The sequence below is a fragment of the Xyrauchen texanus genome, chromosome 41, assembly GCF_025860055.1.
Source record: "Xyrauchen texanus isolate HMW12.3.18 chromosome 41, RBS_HiC_50CHRs, whole genome shotgun sequence".
Classification (NCBI taxonomy): Eukaryota; Metazoa; Chordata; class Actinopteri; order Cypriniformes; family Catostomidae; genus Xyrauchen; species Xyrauchen texanus.
Genome location: NC_068316.1, coordinates 2,824,506 through 2,846,308, shown reverse-complemented (window position 1 = coordinate 2,846,308; position 21,803 = coordinate 2,824,506). Strand labels below are relative to the sequence as shown.

Genomic DNA, 21,803 nt, shown 5'->3' with positions numbered 1-21,803 from the left:
TATAATAAATATAAAAATATTAAATACTGTATATATTTACTATAAATATTATTTACACTATATATATATATATATATATATATATATATATATATATATATATATACAGTATAAATTTATTTACAATTTATAATAATAAATTATTTTAATATAAAATATATAATATATTTATATATAAATTACATATATATAAATAGTATATATATTTACTGTATATATTTATATTTATATATAAATATATACAGTATATGTGTAAATGACATTTATAGTAGCTATATATTTATAGGTATAATATTCATTTATTTATTTTTCTAAAATCTACTTTATATAATATAGTAAATATTATATTTACTATATTATATTAAATATAATTTTAAGTAAATAATATTTTTATTTAGAAAATGCAGAAGATTGTTTTTAGGGGCAGGGTAAGTCTACAGTAAAGTAATTATATTTAGCAGACTATACAAGCAATAGAAGTGTATGGTGCATCTCAATTTAAATAGCAAAGTATGTGTGTGTGTGTGTATGTGTGTGCGTGAGTGTGTGTGCATGCATGTGTGTGTGTGTGTGTGAGAGAGAGAGAGAGAGAATAGAGACAACCTCTAGTTTTTCTCCTTGCAGTACTGAAAGCTCACTGTTGTTTCGTGCAACAAAGTCATAACTGCAGCGATACAACCTGTCTTTCACAACAACACCATCACTGAGACAAAGAGAGATAGACAGACAGAGGTTACCTCAAATCCATTATTTTATAATTGCAATTCATGCATTACAGCACAATTTTAATGCAGACACACAATAACCACCTCAAGAACTGAAACTCAAAATGGACAGAAACTCATTGAGAAAAGCTCCATCAGAGACAAAAGACACAGAAAGACATGTTTGAATAATTGTTTGCATTTCATTCACCTGTGCAACACAGAGCAACACAGCAACGTGAAGAATAGAAATGCACTATTATGGCAACCGCATACATATCAAACTTTTTCATTCAGGTGTGTATCAAACTTACTGTGTGTCTGCAGTCTGAGCAGGGGGAGCGTGATGATCGGAGAGCTGAGAGGGCGTAAGCTGGTGTGTGAGAGAGAATTCAACATGTCGGTCACAACATAACACTAGGAGATATGCACAAAGTCATTGCATTGATGTTGTTTGTGTATGTGTGTCCCTGGCATAGTTCACACTGCAGTTCATTAGGGCGAGTCAAGCTGAATATTGAACAGCTGTGGAAATGAAAGTCAATGCAACGACAACTGAAAGACTCAGTTTAGTTTCAGTAAATGGTGGACTGGGAGTGGACTGGGAAAGGAAGCTTGAAGTGTGTAATTGTTGTTAATATTCCAGTTTAATGTGGATGTTCATGGTGGTTACCTCTACTTTAGAGAGCTCTGCATCTTGTCTGTGTTGTGATTCCAACGGGTCGACCCAACCGGCGACCTCTGACCCCGGAAGCTTCCATCCATCCAGAAACACAGGCGTGTACGGCGCCACAGGACTCCGTAGAGCAGATCTCCAGGAAAACAGAGCCGTAAGTATGTGTGCATGTTTAAGGAATAGTTTGTAGTCATCATCTTTTCATCCTCATGTTGATCAAAATATGGACGATGCTATTTTTCATTCAACAGTTTTGAATGTGCAGAAGGGCAAACAAAATTTCCAAAACAACTTAAAGGAGAGAGTGAATGGCTTTTTAATAACAGAAGGTATTTTATTAAAAGTACTAACATAAACTTTACATTTCAGTCTGTTCCTTGAAAAGTGGGGCTTCTTTTAGGGCTTCTTAAAGGGGACCTATTATGCAAAATTCACTTTTAAATGGTGTTTGTACTTAAATGTGAGTCAGCAGTGTATGTGTGTGTGTGTGTACACAACCAACCTACAATGTTAAAAGTCTTTCTAATAGAAACAGTGAGTCAAAATGAACGGTTTTCGTTTCTGCTCTAAAGTGACGTCACGTTAGAGCAGGCCACGCCCACGACTGGTGACGGACTCCACCCTATTATCATAGCTCCTCCCCTGAGTGATCTACACACAATCTGCCATTTTTTTCTGCGCTGGAGTAGATGAAGTGAGAAGAATAATGTCTCATATGTGTTCTGTTGTTGCTGTAAAACTGAACATAATAGTCTTCATGTCCTCTGGACATGCTGGACTGGTAATCTGGCATACCGGGCATTTTCCCGGTGGGCCGGCGCACTTTGGGGCCGATCAGGGGCGGACCGACCATTGGGAGAACCGAGTGGGCCGGTGGGTCGGCTGCGTAATGGGCCGAATGGGCCGCGATAAGCTAAAATGAGCCGCGTTATGCAGAACAGACCACAAAACAGTGCCGAGTTATGCAGAAAAGGACAGTGAACACCCCCCGCTCAACTTTTGGGCAGTTGCTATTTAAAATCCCGGGCCGATTTCTCTTCCCAGTCCAGTCCTGCTTGAACGCCGGTATTTATGCTGTCAGTCATATTGGTTCTGATTTGTTGTTGCCGTAGTAACTGAAGCACAAGCAGTAAAGGCACTGCACTCTTCTGTAAAGGGGGCGGGGAGCAGTAGCTCATTTGCATTTAAAGAGACACACACAAAAGCAGCGTGTTTTTGATTCCACCCAAAAAGAGGCATTTATAACATGGTATCATAAATGATCCGTGAGGTATTTTGAGCTGAAATGTCACAGACACAGTCCATCTTGTAAAAAGGGGCATAATTAAGACTTTTTTAACACTTGGAATAATGTATACATGGTTTCAATTGTGCTATTTTAGAGCTTGACCACCATAGTCACCATCCACTTCCATTATATGGTAAAGAGTTTTAGACATTTTGCTAGATTACTGGCTGTTTTGATTATTTTGTGTTCAGCAGAAGAAATAAAAGCATGTGTGACTTTGATGTGTCACTTTGACGCACAAACACATTTTGAGTTTTATGCGCTAAAGTAAAAAACAGAAAAGTTGCAACTTTCTAATGATATAATTATTATGTTTCTACTCCGACCATCACAGGGATCTATTGCTCTACTTTCATGAGTGTGGAAACCGCAGCGCAAGGCGCTATGACCGTGTATAACGTCTTATCCAATTTTCGTAAGAGCGCTAATTCTTAGTGCAATTTTCGTGCAAGCGCAAAACGCATATGGACGTGGGTGGGAGTGTTTGCAATATGTCATTGCGTTAAGACGTTTCAATACCAACTCTTATCTCAGCGCAAAGTCTAAACTCAGTTCCTGCATTTGCAGTTTGGAGATTTCACCAGCAGGTGGTGATAAAGTTCATGTCCAAATTCTGAAAGTATAGAACATCAAATAAAGTCCTTGACGATCGCTGTTGAAGCCACTTGTTGAAACAAAACAAATAAATTGATTTGTGTTACATTTTCTAGACATATTGTTTATTTTTTCAATTATTATTATTATTATTATTATTATTATTATTATTATTATTATTATTATGTTTAAGTCACTGCAAAAGGGGCCGGTGGATTTAGTTCCACTTATTATATTTTCGTTATATTTAGTTTGATGTGTAATTTGAAATATATTGTTTCTTTTTCAATAAGTAAATACAATTTTTAAAAATCAATGTCGACTGGCTAACACCCCTGGAGATCGCTAGTTCGCTAGTTCGAATCATGCTGAGTGACTCCAGCCAGATCTCCTAAGCAACCAAATTGTCCCGGTTGCTAGGGAGGGTAGAGTCACATGGGGTAACCTCCTCGTGATCATTATAATGTGGTTCGTTCTCAGTGGGGCACGTGGTGAATTGAGCGTGGATGCTGCGGTGGATGGCGTGAAGCCTCCACACACGCTATGTCTCCATGGCAACACACTCAACAAGCTGCGGGTTGACGGTCTTAGACGCAGAGGCAGTTGCGATTCGTCCTCCGCCACCCGGATTGAGGCGATTCACTAAGCGACCACTAGGACTTAAAAACATTGGGAATTGGGCATTCCAAATTAGGACCATATAATAGGACGGAGATGAACCTCCTTTGAACCGATTAGCGCCTTGTGTGCGCGATTTCGCCAAACACACTTGCGCCTAGACTTAGCACAGGCTTGCATGAACATGCAAACGCTTCATGGCCATTGACTTTGCGCTTATGAGATAAGGCATTGCGCTGCGTTGGTGTCACGTGGTACCTGTTACTTTTCTCAGCGTTTGCCAGGACGGGCCAATCACAGTCGTTTATTATAACTGGATGAGGATTTTTATAAATGCTTTTATAGATAATGCGGAGGCGGATTTCCATTCACAGGTATGAATTATTGCTATTATCATTTTTTATTAAAAATAACTATCCAGTGTAAAATGTCTCCAAAGGAATATAAAGTGTTCTGTGACGTAAATGCGGATGCATGGAGGATTCGGATTTCAGAGCGACTAGCGCCCCCTGCAGGAATACACATTTGTCACAAGACACAGTCAGTGGCTGACAACATGTGTAATGTCGGTCTGTAGGTCTGTTACCCACACAAAACTTTAGAAACGTAGAAAACATTAAATAAATCCCATGAGTCATATGTGGAGTCAGTGAAGATGTTAAAGGCGTCCACAGAAATAATCAGTTGTTTTTTCAGGGTGAGGACAGCAGACGTGCATTTCACAAGAGCAGGTAAGTGTTGTAATTTTCTGAAAGGGTTCAAGTTTTTCTGAATTAGTTCTGTTAATGTTTGATATGATACGATTGATTTCTGGGTCAAAGGGACTTAAAATGACGGAGCAGGTCACATATTGATTTTGATTGACATGAGCAAACAAGAGTGGGTGGGTGGATGATGAATTAAATGTTTTAGATTGTAATCTAAGCAGAAGTACCTCTGATGGGTCCAGTTGGGCCCCAGTGAGACCCATAACTCATTTTCCTGTGCTGTCAGGTTTTCCTGTAGCAGAGTCACGGCTCCTTGTGTCATAGCCGGACTGGACACGGATGCAGCTAAACCAGGACCTCTTGTTGCCTTCACGATCTACAAACACACACACATGCAGGTGAAATCTATGTAAATGCATATAAAGTGCACTTTCCTGGTCAATAGACCAATTTTCCAAACAACAGCGTGCAAACATTTCTAAACACCTTTTAATAAAACACTCCAAACAATCCAATACAAAGGCCTTTAAAGCCAGTTGTTTGCACAGGAGAAACATGCGCAAACATATAAATTCACTCGAATACATGTCAATCTGTCTCACTAATACTCACCATCTCAAGCGGTTTGAAGATGTGATGAACGAGCTCTTCTGAGGTCGGATTGGTGATTGTAGATTTTAACCGTGCCTGAAAAACAAACAGTGTGCTTATGGAAACCTGACAGACAAATATGTCACTGCACCGCTAAAAACATTCGTACAATACAACGTCAAAGCAATAAGTGGCACATTTGGAGTCACTCTGTATTATTTTAAACCGTTTGACGCTTATGTACATCGACGCATCCTTAAAAAAGGCACATTGACGAATTCAATTGCAAAATTAGACTGTAATAATAATAATAATAATAATAATATTGAAATAAATTATATATTGCCTTCTAAAGCCACTATTATCAATGCTTTACTCGTCTGCCACAATAATGAAATGGATTTGAATTATCTCAATTATTATATTTAGGCTATAATATATTATATATAAGCATTTTTGTTTATTATTATTCTTTTCTCCCAATATGGAAGGCCCAATTCCCACTACTTTGTAGGTTCTCGTGGTGGCACGGTTATTCGCCTCAATCCGGGTGGTGGAGGACAAGTCTCAGTTGCCTCCACTTCTGAGACCGTCAATCCGCGCATCTGATCACGTGACTTGTTGTGCATGACACCGCGGAGACTCACAGCATGTGGAGGCTCATGCTACTCTCCACGATCCACACACAACTCACCACACGCCCCATTCAGAGAACCACTAATCACCACCACGAGGAGGTTACCCCATGTGACTCCACCCTCCCTAGCAACCGGGCCAATTTGGTTGCTAAGGAGACCTGACTGGAGTCACTCAGCACGACCTGTATTCAAACTCACGACTCCAGGGGTGATAGTCAGCGTCAATACTCGCCGAGATACCCAGACCCCAAATATAAGTATTTATACATTTTTTAAAAGCGCTTCCTGTCAGTATCTGATGCAAAGCGTGACGCAAGCACATCGGCGAGTTCACTTGAGAATTCGGAAACTGCGTTTATTTACGACAGAAGAACGAACGTAACGCGAGAGTTCGGCCGTTTCAAACCGCATCAGAACTCTGCGAGGAAGCGCTTTTAAAAAATGAATAACGTTTTAATTATCGACTTTTTTCTAAGGTAAGCCTATCGATTCACAACAGAAGACGTTCATTGATCGACTGGAGTCGTGTGGGTTACTTTTATGCTGCCTAAATGTAACGTTTGGACCGTTAAAGTGCCGGCACCCGTGTGCTTCTATTATAAGGACCTGACAGAGCTCGATATTCTTCTAAAAATCTTCATTTGTGTTCTGCTGAAGAAAGACAGTCATGCCCATCTGGGATGGCATCAGGTTAAGTGAATAATGAGAGAGTTTTTATTTTTGGATGAACTACCCCTTTAATCTCTCTGGGCAATTACTATTAAATACATATTAAATATAACAATTAAAAGGTACAACTTTATTTTACAATTTCCATGTAACACATATTACATGTTTCTATTGTTAATTACTACATTAATAACAATAACAATATGTAAGTACAAGCAACACTGCAAAATAATAACACCGCAAATACATGTAGTTGATTAGCACTAATCAGTAATTACAATGTAAATACAAAATAAAGTGTGACCCAATGAAATACTATGAAATATTATACATTATAATATTAATACATTATATACAGTAAATCAAAACTATTGAACATTATTATAAAATACTAAATTAATTATTACAAAATAAATATTGAAAATACATGTTTAAATATTGTAATTAAATAATAAAATAATTCTAATATCTATAAAATGATGTTTTAATAATTGAATTGCTACATTGAAAATCAAATTTGTTTGACTCACCAACAGACTCAAGCTGTATTTAAATTTCTGGAAAGTGTCGATAAACTCTTTCTCAGAAGGTGGATTGGCTTTCGCGGTGAGAAGATCCTCTACACAAACACAAACACACAACAAACACACACACACAACAAACACAGATGATCATTGTTGTCATATTAAACCGATAAACACAAGAGCAGATATCTAAAGAAATGAAAGATGTGCATGTCTATTAAGTCTGTGTGTTTCTGAATCAGGTGTGTTTACAATCATCCAGGTATGTTTTTGTTTTTAATAGAGGAGTATATCATAATTCAGCGCACACAACACACTCTCATAACACAACACTTCACATCAGCGGATGCTCTGAGCGTACGAGGAACTGATAACAGGTCTGTATGAGCTGATAAGCTGATAAAAAAGCTATTTTAAATATATCCAGCCTTAAAGCGATGTCATATTTGCATTTCATTTGATAAACGTTCATGTTTGACTTTTCCTCCATGTAGACTCGTACCGTCGGCACTTTTCTTCTGGCTTTTCTTCTTCTTTTGGCTCCTTTGGAAGAGAATAATCTGAGCCTCTGCTGACTGCTGCAACTTTCCAATGAACGCTTCAATGTCATCAAAACAATGATTAAGCACATCCTGTAAAAGAGAGAGAGAGAGAGAGAGAGAGAGAGAGAGAGAGAGAGAGGGAGGGCAGTTAACAATACTAAAAAGAGAGGAAGAAATGGTTGATTGTGTCGTTTTGAGCTGTGAAAGGTGATATTAAAGTGTGTCTAATGGAAGGAGTTGTTGACGTCAGACTTGAGATTATTCTGTAGTCATTAGAGCTGGATAAAAATATAGATTTTCAGATTAATTGTGATCTTTTGAGCGATAACAATACTTTTAATCCCTAGAACAATTTTTACTTTTACTTCAACAATGACAATGACGTTTTGGTTGTGTTTATAATTACATGTGTTATGATTTGTTACATCTTTTAGTTCAAATTTTCGTAATGGGTCACACTCTATTTACAGTGTGATTACACACGTAAGTGCTGAGTAATATTAATTAACATCATGTAAGATGTTACCACCTAAGAGGGTTAGGTTTAGGGTTTGGTTGTTATTACTACAGTCATTACTTGTGATATGTATAAATAGGACACTGTCTAATAAAATGTTACCTTGTAATGTACCAAGTTAGTAGGTAAATACAAAGGTAGGAAGTAGGAAACATTTATATTGTGATATTCTTGAAAATGTTGTCCATTAACGATACAAATGTCCGTCATTTTAACGCTAAGAGAATGTAAAAATGCTACAAAAATATATACTGATATATAGATGTAAATAGTTACATTTACCATATAATTAAGTGTAAAAATGTACGTTTAACAAGAGAATAAATATCATTTTGCGGGAAACTATTGTTAAAATTACGATGAAAAACGATTATCGTGCGTTCCCAGAAGTCCCTGCGTGAACCATCACATTGTATTTGATTTTATAGGAATATTGTCTTCTTATTTGTTGCATCAGTAAATGTTATGCACTGTTGCATACTCTAATATATCACTGGACCGCCTTTAGCTTTGATTACGGTGTGCGTTCATTGTGGCATTGTTTCGACACTATGCACAACATGTCATAACATTTCTTCCCGTCCAAAGTTGCATTCATTGACCGAGATCTTGTATTGATTACGGGAGAGTCTAACCACTCTGTAAAGAGTCTTCTCCAACACATCCCAAAGACTTTCAATGGGGGTAATATCAGGACTCTCTGGTGGCTAATTGATGTGTGAAAATGAGTCCTCATGAGGTTTGATGTCCTGGTCATTCAGTACATTCAGGTAGTTAGCTGACTTCATTTTATTGCCACATAATCAGCCTCGACCTGAACGATTGAAGCAACCCCAGATCATAACACTGCCTCCAGAGGCTTGTACAGTGGGCACGAGGCATGATGGGTGACGGTAAATGGTCTGCACTTACATAGCGCCTTTTTAACCGCTCACTCTCTCTCACACACACACACACACACACACACACACACACACACACACACACACACACACACACACACACACACACACACACACACACACACACACACACACACACACACACACACACACACACACACACACACACCAATGGCGCCACTGGGAGCAACTTGGGGTTCAGTGTCTTGTCCAAGGACACTTTGGCATGTGGAGTCGTGTGGGGCGGGAATCGAACCGCCAACCCTGCGATTAGCAGCCGACCCACTCTACCGCCTGAGCCACAGCCGCGGGTGCATCGCATCATGCACTTCCCTTCTTACCGTTAGTACGCCCATTGCTTTGGTATAGGGTAAATCTGGACTCATCAGACCAAATTACCATTTTCCATCGCTCCACAGTCCAATCTTCATGCTCTCTAGCATATTGAAGTCATTGTTTCCCGATTAGCCTCACTAACAGGTGGCTTTGTTGTGGGCGGCTGTGGCTTAGTTGGTAGAGCGGGTCGGCCACTAATCGCAAGGTTGGTGGTTCGAATCCCGGCCCACATGCCGAAGTGTCCTTGGGCAAGACACTGAACCCCAAGTTGCTCCCAATGGCAGGCTAGCACCTTACATAGCAGCTCTGCCGCCATGGTGTATGAATGTGTGTGTGAATGGGTGAATGGGTGTTGCAGTGTAAAGCGCTTTGAATACCGTTAAGGCCAATAATTTGTAACATCTTTCACAAGAGATTCATTTTCCAACATGGTTGTTTAAGAAATGAAAAGCTACACAGTGCATCAGTTTGGGTTAAACGAATTGTTGCCATCTGAAACATATTAATCACTGCAATAACAATCCAATCATAGTCTCTTATCTTAGTATATATCTAAGCCATATATCTGCTTATTTAAATGGTCAGGCAGTGTATTTGATGTAGTTTAGTTCATGTTTATTGCATTACTTTAGTGTAAGTTTATGGTGTGTTGCCACATTTAGATAAGTGTGTTTGTGTGTACTCACCACCTCCATCTGAGCTCTGAGGAATGACTTATCAGCCTGTCCATTCGCTATCCCGTTAGCTAGAAACAAAGAAGAGGGATTTCAATCATCTGTTCACAATCATTCTGAACATATGGATGATTTTACACGCCTGAACACTCACAATCACACACTCACCTTTAATGCCCGGGTAGGGGGGTGGGGGGTTCGATGAGGGCGGGTTTGGGGCTTGGGAGTAAGGGGACTCGGAATACTGGAAACTTCCATGCTGGAAGCGAAGATCCTAAAACACACATACACACACACACACACAACGTTCATTTGTCTATAATGGTGGGGATGTAGTCAAGCCCAATTGACAGCACTTGTGGAATAATGTTAACTCGTCCAACGTTTATTATAATAAAGCGGTTACAATAATGCGCTTACAGTGGAAGTCAATGGGGTCCAGTCCATAAACGTTAAAATACACAGTTTCAAAACTGTAGCCACAAGACGTAAACCTTATATATGTTAACATGATTTTAGTGTGGTAAGGGATATACTTTTGAAACAGTGAGTATTTTAACATTTATAGACTGGCCCCATTGACTTCCATTATAAATCCTTTACACAGTAACCATGATTTATATAGATATATATGAGCCAAAGCATTTTTTTGGTAATCAACATTATGCAACAAATGTTAAAGCATATTTTAAGTTCTACAGGAATGACGACATGTTTGACACTAATATTTACTTAGCAGTCTAACTGAGAACATACCTTAGAAATGTACTGTTTTTTATATAAAGCTAATTATAATGGCCACTAACAGAAACTTATTAGCATTTTATTCAACATATATTACATGTCTGAATTATTTTTACAAATGAGAACATCCCCAAATGTCCCTAAAGGAAGGTTTTGTCAGTTTTACCTCACTTTTGAAGACAAATTTGTCCCCAGACTATAGCTAAATGAATACGCATGCACACCCATTAATAAAAACAATAACGATCCCTGAAAAAATAATTGACGTTTTGTCTGACCTTGCCCTGCCAATATTGAACATCCCCCCTTCCCCCCCAACACACACACACACACGTATATTCTAAATAACAGATAACACACTGTACCTTACTTTAGTCCTTGCTGTCTTGTGAGTGTGTATACGTCTGAACGAACACTTGAGGTCGAATGGATCGCTCCCTCTCCCTCCCACACTTGTACTTTCAGTCACGCCTTAGTAAGATATGTAGAAACTGGTTAAACCGGTTTGGTTTACAGGTTCGTCTCTGTCTTTCTTGTTCTATCTGTGTTGTAACCTGAGGAAATTACAAGTGTGCCAGTGTTTGTATTGAATTGTGTTCCCCGTCTTAATCTGTTTCCCCATAGCCCCGATAGGGTATGGGGTTATGGTTTGGGTAGGGTAGTGTAGGTTAGGGTTTGTGTAGGGTAGGCTAGTGTAGGTTAGGGTTTGAGTAGGGTAGGTTAGTGTAGGTTAGGGTTTGAGTAGGGTAGGTTAGTGTAGGTTAGGGTTTGAGTAGGGTAGGTTAGTGTAGGTTAGGGTTTGAGTAGGGTAGGTTAGTGTAGGTTAGGGTTTGAATAGGGTAGTGTAGGTTAGGGTTTGGGTAGTGTAGGTTATGGTTTGTGTAGGGTAGTGTAGGTTAGGGTTTGGGTACAGTAGGGTAGTGTAGGTTAGGGTTTGAGTAGGGTAGTGTAGGTTAGGGTTTGGGTAGGGTAGGTTAGGGTTTGGGTACAGTAGGGTAGTGTAGGTTAGGGTTTGGGTAGGGTAGTGTAGGTTAGGGTTTGAGTAGGGTAGTGTAGGTTAGGGTTTGAGTAGTGTAGGTTAGGGTTTGGGTAGTGTAGGTTAGGATTTGAGTAGGGTAGTGTAGGTTAGGGTAGGTAGGGTACAGTAGGGTAGTGTAGGTTAGGGTTTGAGTAGGGTTGTGTAGGTTAGGGTTTGAGTAGGGTAGTGTAGTGTAGGTTAGGGTTTGAGTAGGTTAGTGTAGGTTAGGGTAGGTTAGGGTTTGGGTACAGTAGGGTAGTGTAGGTTAGGGTTTGAGTAGGGTAGTGTAGGTTAGGGTTTGGGTAGGGTAGGTTAGGGTTTGGGTACAGTAGGGTAGTGTAGGTTAGGGTAGGTAGGGTAGAGTAGGGTAGTGTAGGTTAGGGTTTGAGTAGGGTAGTGTAGGTTGGGGTTTGGGTAGTGTAGGTTAGGGTTTGGGTAGTGTAGGTTATGATTTGAGTAGGGTAGTGTAGGTTAGGGTAGGTAGGGTACAGTAGGGTAGGGTTTGGGTAGGGTAGTGTAGGTTAGGGTTTGGGTAGGGTAGGTTAGGGTTTGGGTACAGTAGGGTAGTGTAGGTTAGGGTTTGGGAAGGGTAGTGTAGGTTAGGGTTTGGGTAATGTAGGTTAGGGTTTGGGTAGTGTAGGTTAGGGTTTGAGTAGGGTAGTGTAGTGTAGGTTAGGGTAGGTAGGGTACAGTAGGGTAGTGTAGGTTAGGGTTTGGGTAATGTAGGTTAGGGTTTGGGTAGTGTAGGTTAGGGTTTGGGTAGTGTAGGTTAGGATTTGAGTAGGGTAGTGTAGGTTAGGGTAGGTAGGGTACAGTAGGGTAGTGTAGGTTAGGGTTTGAGTAGGGTAGTGTAGGTTAGGGTTTGGGTAATGTAGGTTAGGGTTTGGGTAGTGTAGGTTAGGGTTTGAGTAGGGTAGTGCAGGTTAGGGTAGGTAGGGTACAGTAGGGTAGTGTAGGTTAGGGTTTGAGTAGGGTTGTGTAGGTTAGGGTTTGAGTAGGGTAGTGTAGGTTAGGGTTTGGGTAGGGTACGGTAGAGTAGTGTAGGTTAGGGTTTGGGTAGGGTAGTGTAGATTAGGGTTTGAGTAGGGTAGTGTAGGTTAGGGTTTGAGTAGGGTAGTGTAGGTTAGGGTTTGGGTAGTGTAGGTTAGGGTTTGAGTAGGGTAGTGTAGGCTAGGGTAGGTAGGGTACAGTAGGGTAGTGTAGGTTAGGGTTTGAGCAGGGCAGTGCAGGTTAGGGTTTGGGCAGTGTAAGTCAGGGCTTGAGCAGGGCAGTGCAGGTTAGGGCAGGCAGGGTACAGAAGGGCAGTGCAGTTAGGGTCTGAGCAGGGTAGTGCAGGTTAGGGTCTGAGCAGGGCAGTGCTAGGGTCTAGGGCACAGTAGGGCAGTGTAGGTTAGGGTAGGGCAGTGCAGGCTAGGGCAGGTCAGGGTAGAGCAGGGTAGTGTAGGTTAGGGTCTGAGTAGGGTAGTGCAGGTTGGGGCCTGGGTAGTGCAGGTTAGGCTTTGGGCAGTGCAGGTTATGATCTGAGCAGGGCAGTGCAGGTTAGGGCAGGTAGGGTACAGCAGGGCAGGGCTTGGGTAGGGCAGTGCAGGCTAGGGCTTGGGCAGGGCAGGTTAGGGCTTGGGTACAGTAGGGCAGTGCAGGTTAGGGTCTGGGAAGGGCAGTGTAGGTTAGGGCTTGGGCAGTGCAGGTTAGGGCTTGAGCAGGGTAGTGCAGTGTAGGTTAGGGTAGGTAGGGTACAGTAGGGTAGTGTAGGTTAGGGTTTGGGTAATGTAGGTTAGGGTTTGGGTAGTGTAGGTTAGGGTTTGGATAGTGTAGGTTAGGATTTGAGTAGGGTAGTGTAGGTTAGGGTTTGAGTAGGGTTGTGTAGGTTAGGGTTTGAGTAGGGTAGTGTAGGTTCGGGTAGGTAGGGTACAGTAGGGTAGTGTAGGTTAGGGTTTGAGTAGGGTAGTGTAGGTTAGGGTAGGTAGGGTACAGTAGGCTAGTGTAGGTTAGGGTTTGGGTAGTGTAGGTTAGGTTAGGTTAGGGTTTGAGTAGGGTAGTGTAGGTTAGGGTTTGCGTAGTGTAGGTTAGGGTTTGAGTAGGGTAGTGTAGGTTAGGGTAGGTAGGGTACAGTAGGGTAGTGTAGGTTAGGGTTTGAGTAGGGTAGTGTAGGTTAGGGTTTGAGTAGTGTAGGTTAGGGTTTGGGTAGGGTAGTGTAGGTTAGGGTTTGGGTAGTGTAGGTTAGGGTTTGAGTATGGTAGTGTAGGTTAGGGTTTGAGTATGGTAGTGTAGGTTAGGGTTTGAGTAGTGTAGGTTAGGGTTTGGGTAGTGTAGGTTAGGGTTTGAGTAGGGTAGTGTAGGTTAGGGTTTGAGTAGTGTAGGTTAGGGTTTGGGTAGTGTAGGTTAGGGTTTGAGTAGTGTAGGTTAGGGTTTGGGTAGTGTAGGTTAGGGTTTGAGTAGTGTAGGTTAGGGTTTGGGTAGTGTAGGTTAGGGTTTGAGTAGGGTAGTGTAGGTTAGGGTTTGAGTAGTGTAGGTTAGGGTTTGGGTAGGGTAGTGTAGGTTAGGGTTTGGGTAGTGTAGGTTAGGGTTTGAGTAGGGTATTGTAGGTTAGGGTTTGGGTAGTGTAGGTTAGGGTTTGAGTAGGGTAGTGTAGGTTAGGGTTTGGGTATTGTAGGTAGTGTAGGTTAGGGAGAAAGACAGACAGACAGAGAGGCGGTTAGATAGACAGACAGAGAGAGAGAAAGACAGATAGACAGACAGATAGATAGATAGATAGATAGATAGATAGATAGATAGATAGATAGATAGATAGATAGATAGATAGAGAGACAGACAGACAGATAGATAGAGAGACAGACAGACAGATAGATAGATAAACAGACAGACAGACAGACAGACAGATAGATAGATAGATAGACAGACAGACAGACAGACAGACAGACAGACAGACAGACAGACAGATAGATAGATAGATAGATAGATAGATAGATAAACAGTCAGACAGACAGACAGACAGATAGATAGACAGACAGACAGACAGATAGATAGATAGATAGATAGACAGACAGACAGACAGATAGATAGATAGACAGACAGACAGACAGACAGACAGACAAACAGACTTCTTTAAGTGATTCTCTCATTTGTTTTAGTTAGACTGTATTTGTGTTGTTGTATCAGCAGGTCTTGCCAGCAGATAACATTGTTAAGTACTGTACCTGTTTACCATCTGTTGACCACCTTTTACTCTAGACAAATAATAAGTGCTTTTTAGTAGTTCAGAGAGGAGGAACAAGATCAGGAAATCTCCCAGCCCAGTAGGGGTGACCTTCTGCGCCAAAACTTAGAAGTCCTTTAAATGTTGTGATGGTACAACATGATGTTGTATCTTCGACACATTGGGGTTGAATGTGCTTGTGTTAAGACTGCAGTGTTGATACTAACAGTACACAGGTATTGAGACCCCCCCCCATCAAAACCAGCAGCTAAAACACCCCTGCACAAACATCATATTCATATATCTGTGTGTGACTGATGAGGTTTGATGCATAAATAACTGGTTAAGTCATTTTTACACCTGCTTTCTGCCTCTCTCACCTGCTCGACTAAACGTCCTGCAGGCTGGAATTCCTGCAAGAAATTTAGCAAAGGCTCTAAAAACATCCACCTTCACTTTCAACCTGAGAGAGAGAGAGAGAGAGAGAGAGAGAGAGAGAGAGAGAGAGGGAGAGAGGGAGAGAGAGAGAGAGAGAGGGTGAGAAGTGAGTGATCATGATATGCATGAGCTCTTAAATTTTCTTCTTTTTTGCTGTTTTGAGATGAGAGTTAGATAAAAAGAATTACAAAATTTGAGAGAATACCACATATAGAACTGAACTTTGATGGAAAGAACTCAGAAAATGCAGTATTTTTGTTTTTAAACCAAGTATTCAGCGCAGAGGATCAGACTCTAGCAAGGCGGCAGCTCAGGCCTGCAGGAAAATTGGAGGGAAATTTAAAACAAGGACTAGATCCAACAATTCACAGAGGGAGAAGCAGTGAGTACAACTAAAACTGCACTTAAACAAAAACTGCACTGAACAATTTTTTTTTTTTTTTTATTTTTTAATTTAAACAAAAGGGCATAAAATTGTTCATTTTGGGTTTTTTTAAGCTAAAAATGCTAAAAAGCTAACAGCTATGGCTATTCCAGACTCTGACATTCCTCAGTGTATCAATTCAAATGAGCCAGAGAAAATTAACCAATCAGAGGAGCAGCTGCAGTCACCACACTGCCATATGCAGATGACCTCCCCACTCTACACAGACTGTGGGGCCATACAGTATCCCCCGGATGTCAAAACTGAGTCTGCAAGAAAAACCTATAAGCAGAAACTTCTTAAAGACAACCCAGAAACTCTGTTTGCAGATTCATTTAAAACTGGAGAAGTCTGCAACCTCATTTTCTTCTCTGATCACCCAAGTGCATGGCATAAAGCCATAATCAGCCATTACCCCTCTGTAAAGAAAGAGGGCATCTGTAATGGCTGGAAGGTCAAAATCAGAGAGCCACAGGACCCTGATTGCACAATTATAATGGTTAACATCTATAAAAATGGCACAGCCATGGTACAGGGGAACCTGAAGGCATTCCAGGCTGACTACAGTGCCATACGTGAACTAATGAACCATGAGAAAATCGTATTAGCTAAGAGTCTTTCATCTGAGCAGAATCCACAGAGCAGCACCCCAGATCTCAGCCCCGCCCCTGCAGAAACTGCTGAAAATGAGAGGCACCCCTCGCCCTCCCTGCTCAAACATATACCTCTGCTCCAGGAGCACTTCACAAGGCTGGAGATGGACCTGGTGCAGCTCAGAGAAACTGTGCTCAAACAGAAGCAGCCCGTGCACTCAGACACATGTGCATGCCACACTAAACTCCGGCAGAACACAGAGCACACCACACAGAAACTGTCAGCCCTCACGCAGCAGATGAGAGAGCTTCAGAAAGAGAAGGACAGCTATCAGAGTGAGCTGACCACAATGACACTTCAGCTACAGGACAGAGAACAGTCCTCACTAGAGCTGAGGCAGCAGCTCAGAGAGTTACAGGAGGAGAGAGAGCATCAACGAAGTGAGATCCAGGCACTGAGAGAGCAGGTGAGAGAGCTGCTCCAGGCCAGAGAGGAATCACAACAGATCCACAGAGCTCATACTCTGCCCCCCTCAGCACTGCATTCCACCCCAGAGACACCTGATACAGACAGTCAACATCCACCACCCCCCAGCCCAGAGAGGCCTGACATTGACAGCACACAGTCATCACAATGCCCCCTATCAAGTGCCCCAGCACAGCAGCCCTCGTCTGACAGCAGCCCAGCGCCAACCAGCACAGAAGGACCTGAAATAGCCCTACTTATTGATTCAAATGGGAAATTCATTGACATAAAGAAACTTTTCCCCCGACACAGAGCTGTTAAACTCTGGTGTCCCAACACTGACAAAGCACTGGAGCTATTAACAGAATCCAAGCTGGGCCACCCCAACCAGATCATTATCCATACGGGCACAAACGACCTGCGGAGTCAACAGGACAGAGTGTCCGATTCTCTCAGAGCTGTTGTGGAGAAAGCAAGACACATTTTCCCCAAATCACAAATCATCCTCTCCACTCTGCTTCAGAGGAAAGATTTCCATCCCCAAACAATTAACAAAATAAATGTTAGCATCTCCAGAGACTGTGCCCTTCTGCCAAATGTTCACTTGGCCCACCATCCAGACCTGGACACTGACTGTCTCTATGATCACGTGCACTTATATAAGAATCTGGTGCATGTTCTGGCAAAGAGACTGAAAGATATTGCTCTAAACAGGACCAACCAGACAAGCCCCAGGTGGAACAGAACCAGCCCCATCCCAGCCAATCCAATGAGACACACTTCGAGAAACAACGGCCCACCCAGCACCCCATCTAGAACCCCGGCCAGAGCATCTACCAGCGCACCGCCCAGAGCTTCAGCACCCACACAGGAGCCACACAGACAGAGATTACACTATAAAAGTCACACAGCTCCTACAGAATACCACACAGCACTGGAACCCCCTCCACAGCAGATCCCGCACCATCCAGGTGGACAGAGCAGAGCCCAGGTTGTCAGTGGAGCAGCAAACCGAGCCAATCCTGAACTTCAGGACATCCAACGCATGATGAGTATCATCTGCACTCACTTAATAACTCATAACGGACAGTGGTAAAAAAAAATACAAAATAAAAAATATATAAAATAAAACAAAACACAACAACAATAACATACACACACACACACACACACATAATCTCAGTGTAAAGACAGTGTAAATGTTCATCATTACTCACATTGATTGTATCACTGTTGTTTTTTTTTTTCTTCACTGTTGTGTATTTTGTGTGTTTGTCTTTCTCTTTTCTCAAAATAGCAAACAAACCCTATAGATTCTTTATATTTTGTGATGAAATCACTTAGTATTTCCATGTGGAACATTCAAGGTCTGAACTCTTCAGTTTTTGGCCTAAAGAGCAGAAACACTGACTTTATGAGAGGAATTGAAGACTTAGATGTCATCATCTTACAGGAAACCTGGTGTAGAGGAGATGAGTCCACTGGTTGCCCCTCAGGATATAGAGAGATAATACTACCATCAGTCAAACGCACATCAGTCACACAGGGGAGAGACTCAGGAGGGACCATCATCTGGATCAAATCTCAACTGGCCATAGAATTAGTCAAAAGAGAACAATGTCACCTGTGGCTGAAAATTAAAAAAGGCATCATATCAACATCTCAGCCTGTCTTCCTGTGTGCCATATATATTCCCCCTCTTGAGTCGCCCTATTTCCAAGAAGAAACTTTTCAAAACTTAGAGCGAGAAATCAGCCATTTCCAGGCCCAGGGAAATGTGCTGTTTCTGGGCGATTTAAATTCTAGAACTGGTGTAGAATTAGATTTCATAGAATCAAATGGTGCCCGATTCATTACTGGCAATAACATACAATTTCCTTCTTAGCCCCCCAGACACAACGGTGATCAAACAGTAAACTCTCACGGAAGGCAGCTGCTGCAGCTCTGCCGAAGTCTGGGTCTGTACATCGTCAATGGAAGACTACGAGGGGACTCGTTCGGTCGGTACACCTACAGTTCAGCTCTTGGTAGCAGCACAGTAGATTACGCAATCACAGATCTGGACCTTTCTTCTTTGAGAGCATTCACAGTCAAACCCTTAACGCCTTTCTCAGACCACAGCCAAATCACCCTGTATATCAAACAGTCTGAAACAACAACCAACACAACCAGCACACCGTATCAAATGAGCCAAATAATATCATTCAAATGGACAGAAAACAGTGTCACTGATTACACCAATGCCATTGAATGTACAGAAATACAATCTCTCTTACATTCATTCCAAATACAGCAATACTCTAAAAATCAATTCGGCATCAATCAGGCAGTGAAAGATCTAAATTATATATTCTACAAAACAGCACAAAAAAGTGATTTGGCACTCGTCAAAACTACAAAAAAGAAATTGGACACAGAAAAATGGTTTGATTCAGACTGTAAGGCTCTGAGAAAAATACTCAGAAAGGTATCCAACCAAAAACACCGTCAACCAGACAATCCGGACCTTCGTCTTCAATACTGTGAGGCATTAGGACAATATAAAGCCACACTCAGATGGAAAAAAACTAAATTTTTGCAGAGCCAGCTTGAAGAAATTGAAAAATCAATCAAAACAAACAAATTCTGGGATAAATGGAAATTATTAGACAAATCAAATCAAGAAGATCTGGCAATCCAAGATGGAGGGCTGTGGAAAAACCATTTCCAAGAGCTTTACAGCCCAACTGAAAATCAAAATTCAAATCAAAATGAAATCATTAAAAAATTAGACCAATTGGAAAGATCAATTAAAACAAATCAAAGCCCTTTAGATTTCCCCATCACAATGAAAGAATTGGAACAAAAATTGCAAATACTCGAGCCCCAAAAGGCCTGCGGTGTGGACGGCATCCTAAATGAGATGCTGAAACACACCGACCAAAACTTCAAACTGGCAATCCTAAAACTGTTCAATGATGTTCTGTGTGTAGGTCATTTCCCTGAGATCTGGAATCAGGGACTCATCAGCCCCATTTATAAGAGTGGAGATAAATTAGACCCTAATAACTACCGAGGCGTCTGTGTGAACAGTAATCTGGGGAAGGTGTTCTGCAGTATTTTAAACACCAGACTTTTACACTTCCTTATGAAGCACAATGCCTTGAGTAAATGTCAAATTGGATTCATGCCAAAATGTCGCACATCTGATCACATTTTCACCCTACAGACACTCATTGCTAAATATGTACATCAAAATAAAAGACAAGTTTTCGCTTGTTTTGTAGATTTTAAGAAAGCATTTGACTCAATCTGGCATGAAGGATTATACCTCAAACTTATTGACAGTGGTGTAGGGGGAAAATTCTATGATGTCATCAAATCGATGTACACATCCAGTCAATGCGCTGTTAAAATTGGAAAGAAAAGAACAGATTTTTTTCTCCAGAGGCGTGGAGTGAGACAGGGCTGCAGTTTAAGCCCCACCCTCTTCAACGTTTACATCAACCAATTGGCTAATATTCTAGAACATTCTCCCATTCAAGGTCTCACTCTACATGACACAGAAATAAAGTGTCTCCTCTATGCAGATGACCTGGTTCTCCTGTCGCCCACTAAAGAGGGGCTTCAGGACAGCCTGAATCTGCTGGCGGGTTACTGTCAGTCCTGGGCCCTGACCGTCAACCACCAAAAAACGAAAGTCATGATTTTCCGGAAATGTTCCAGATCTCAGGGACTAACACACACATTCACACTCTCACACAGAACCATTGAAACCACACAAACATACACTTACCTCGGCCTGACACTCACTCCAGCGGGTAACTTTACTTTGGCTGTGAATGAACTCAAAGAGAAAGCTCAAAGGGCTTCTATGCCATTAAAAGATCAATTCAAATTGATATTCCAATTCAAATTTGTCTCAAACTTTTCAAATCAATAATTGAACCAATTGTTTTATATGGCAGTGAAGTGTGGGGTCTATCTATAAAATTTGACTTTGTAAATTGGGAAAAACATCCCATTGAAACTCTACATTCAGAATTTTGCAAACGAATACTCAAAGTTCAAAGAAAAACACCAAACAACGGATGCAGGGCAGAATTAGGCCAATACCCTCTCCTTCTAAACATCCAAAAAAGAGCCATCAAATTCTGGAAACACCTAAAGACAAATGACCCCAACACATACCATTACAAAGCCCTAAAACACCAAGAGCTGAGCGGGGCGAGGAGTCCCCTGTGCCAGCTGGTGCTGAGACTGACTGACCTCACTCCTGCAGAGATCGGACAACCTCAGGACAAACTCACAATCATTCGGACCAACCAAATTATAAACACAGAAAAAGACAAATACGTCACCAATTGGACAAACACCATTAAAAATCAGCACAAGTTGGAATGTTATTCGGCACTAAATCGAGAGTACACCGTGGCAAACTATCTGACCACTGTGACTGATGTGAATTTAAGAAAAGCATTGAGGATGTACAGACTCAGCAAGCACAGTCTGGCCGTAGAGACGGGGCGGCGCAGACAGACGTGGGTATCCCGAGAGGAGAGACTCTGCTCCCACTGCCATCTGGGAATGATGGAGACAGAGCTGCACTTCCTCACAGAATGCCCAAAATATGAAATCACCAGAAACCACTGTTATCCCAAAATTATCAAAGTATTTCCCCAATTTAATAATTGCACCCCATCTGAAAAACTCCCTTTTATTCTGGGCGAAAAAGCTGAATGTGCAAATATAGCAGCAAGATATGTAGCATCCTGTCATCTCCTGAGGGACAACCAGAACTACAGAATGAACATCCATAAATATATTATTAACATTTTTATTTAACCCCCACTCACACCACAAACCTCTCACCACACATGAATGTACATAATGTTTAATTCAGTTTATATAGTTCATCAGTTAAAGTTAACTTGAAACATAATTAATCATAATCATTTTTATTAT

At 41.4% G+C, this 21,803-nt stretch overlaps 1 protein-coding gene across 1 annotated transcript in view; it reads right to left on the bottom strand.

Annotated features, from left to right (window-relative positions):
* eps8l1b (eps8 like 1b) overlaps positions 1-15,384 on the bottom strand; it is a 19,457-nt gene extending 4,073 nt beyond the window's left edge. The window contains exons 1-10 of the mRNA XM_052113501.1: positions 15,319-15,384; positions 10,149-10,254; positions 9,993-10,051; positions 7,512-7,641; positions 7,016-7,104; positions 5,200-5,274; positions 4,815-4,963; positions 1,378-1,516; positions 1,019-1,077; positions 604-703 (exon numbers count right to left, since the gene is read on the bottom strand). Coding sequence (XP_051969461.1) covers positions 604-703; positions 1,019-1,077; positions 1,378-1,516; positions 4,815-4,963; positions 5,200-5,274; positions 7,016-7,104; positions 7,512-7,641; positions 9,993-10,051; positions 10,149-10,254; positions 15,319-15,384 — 972 coding nt within the window. The remainder of the gene's footprint in view (positions 1-603; positions 704-1,018; positions 1,078-1,377; positions 1,517-4,814; positions 4,964-5,199; positions 5,275-7,015; positions 7,105-7,511; positions 7,642-9,992; positions 10,052-10,148; positions 10,255-15,318) is intronic.
* Positions 15,385-21,803: the final 6,419 nt, after the last annotated feature.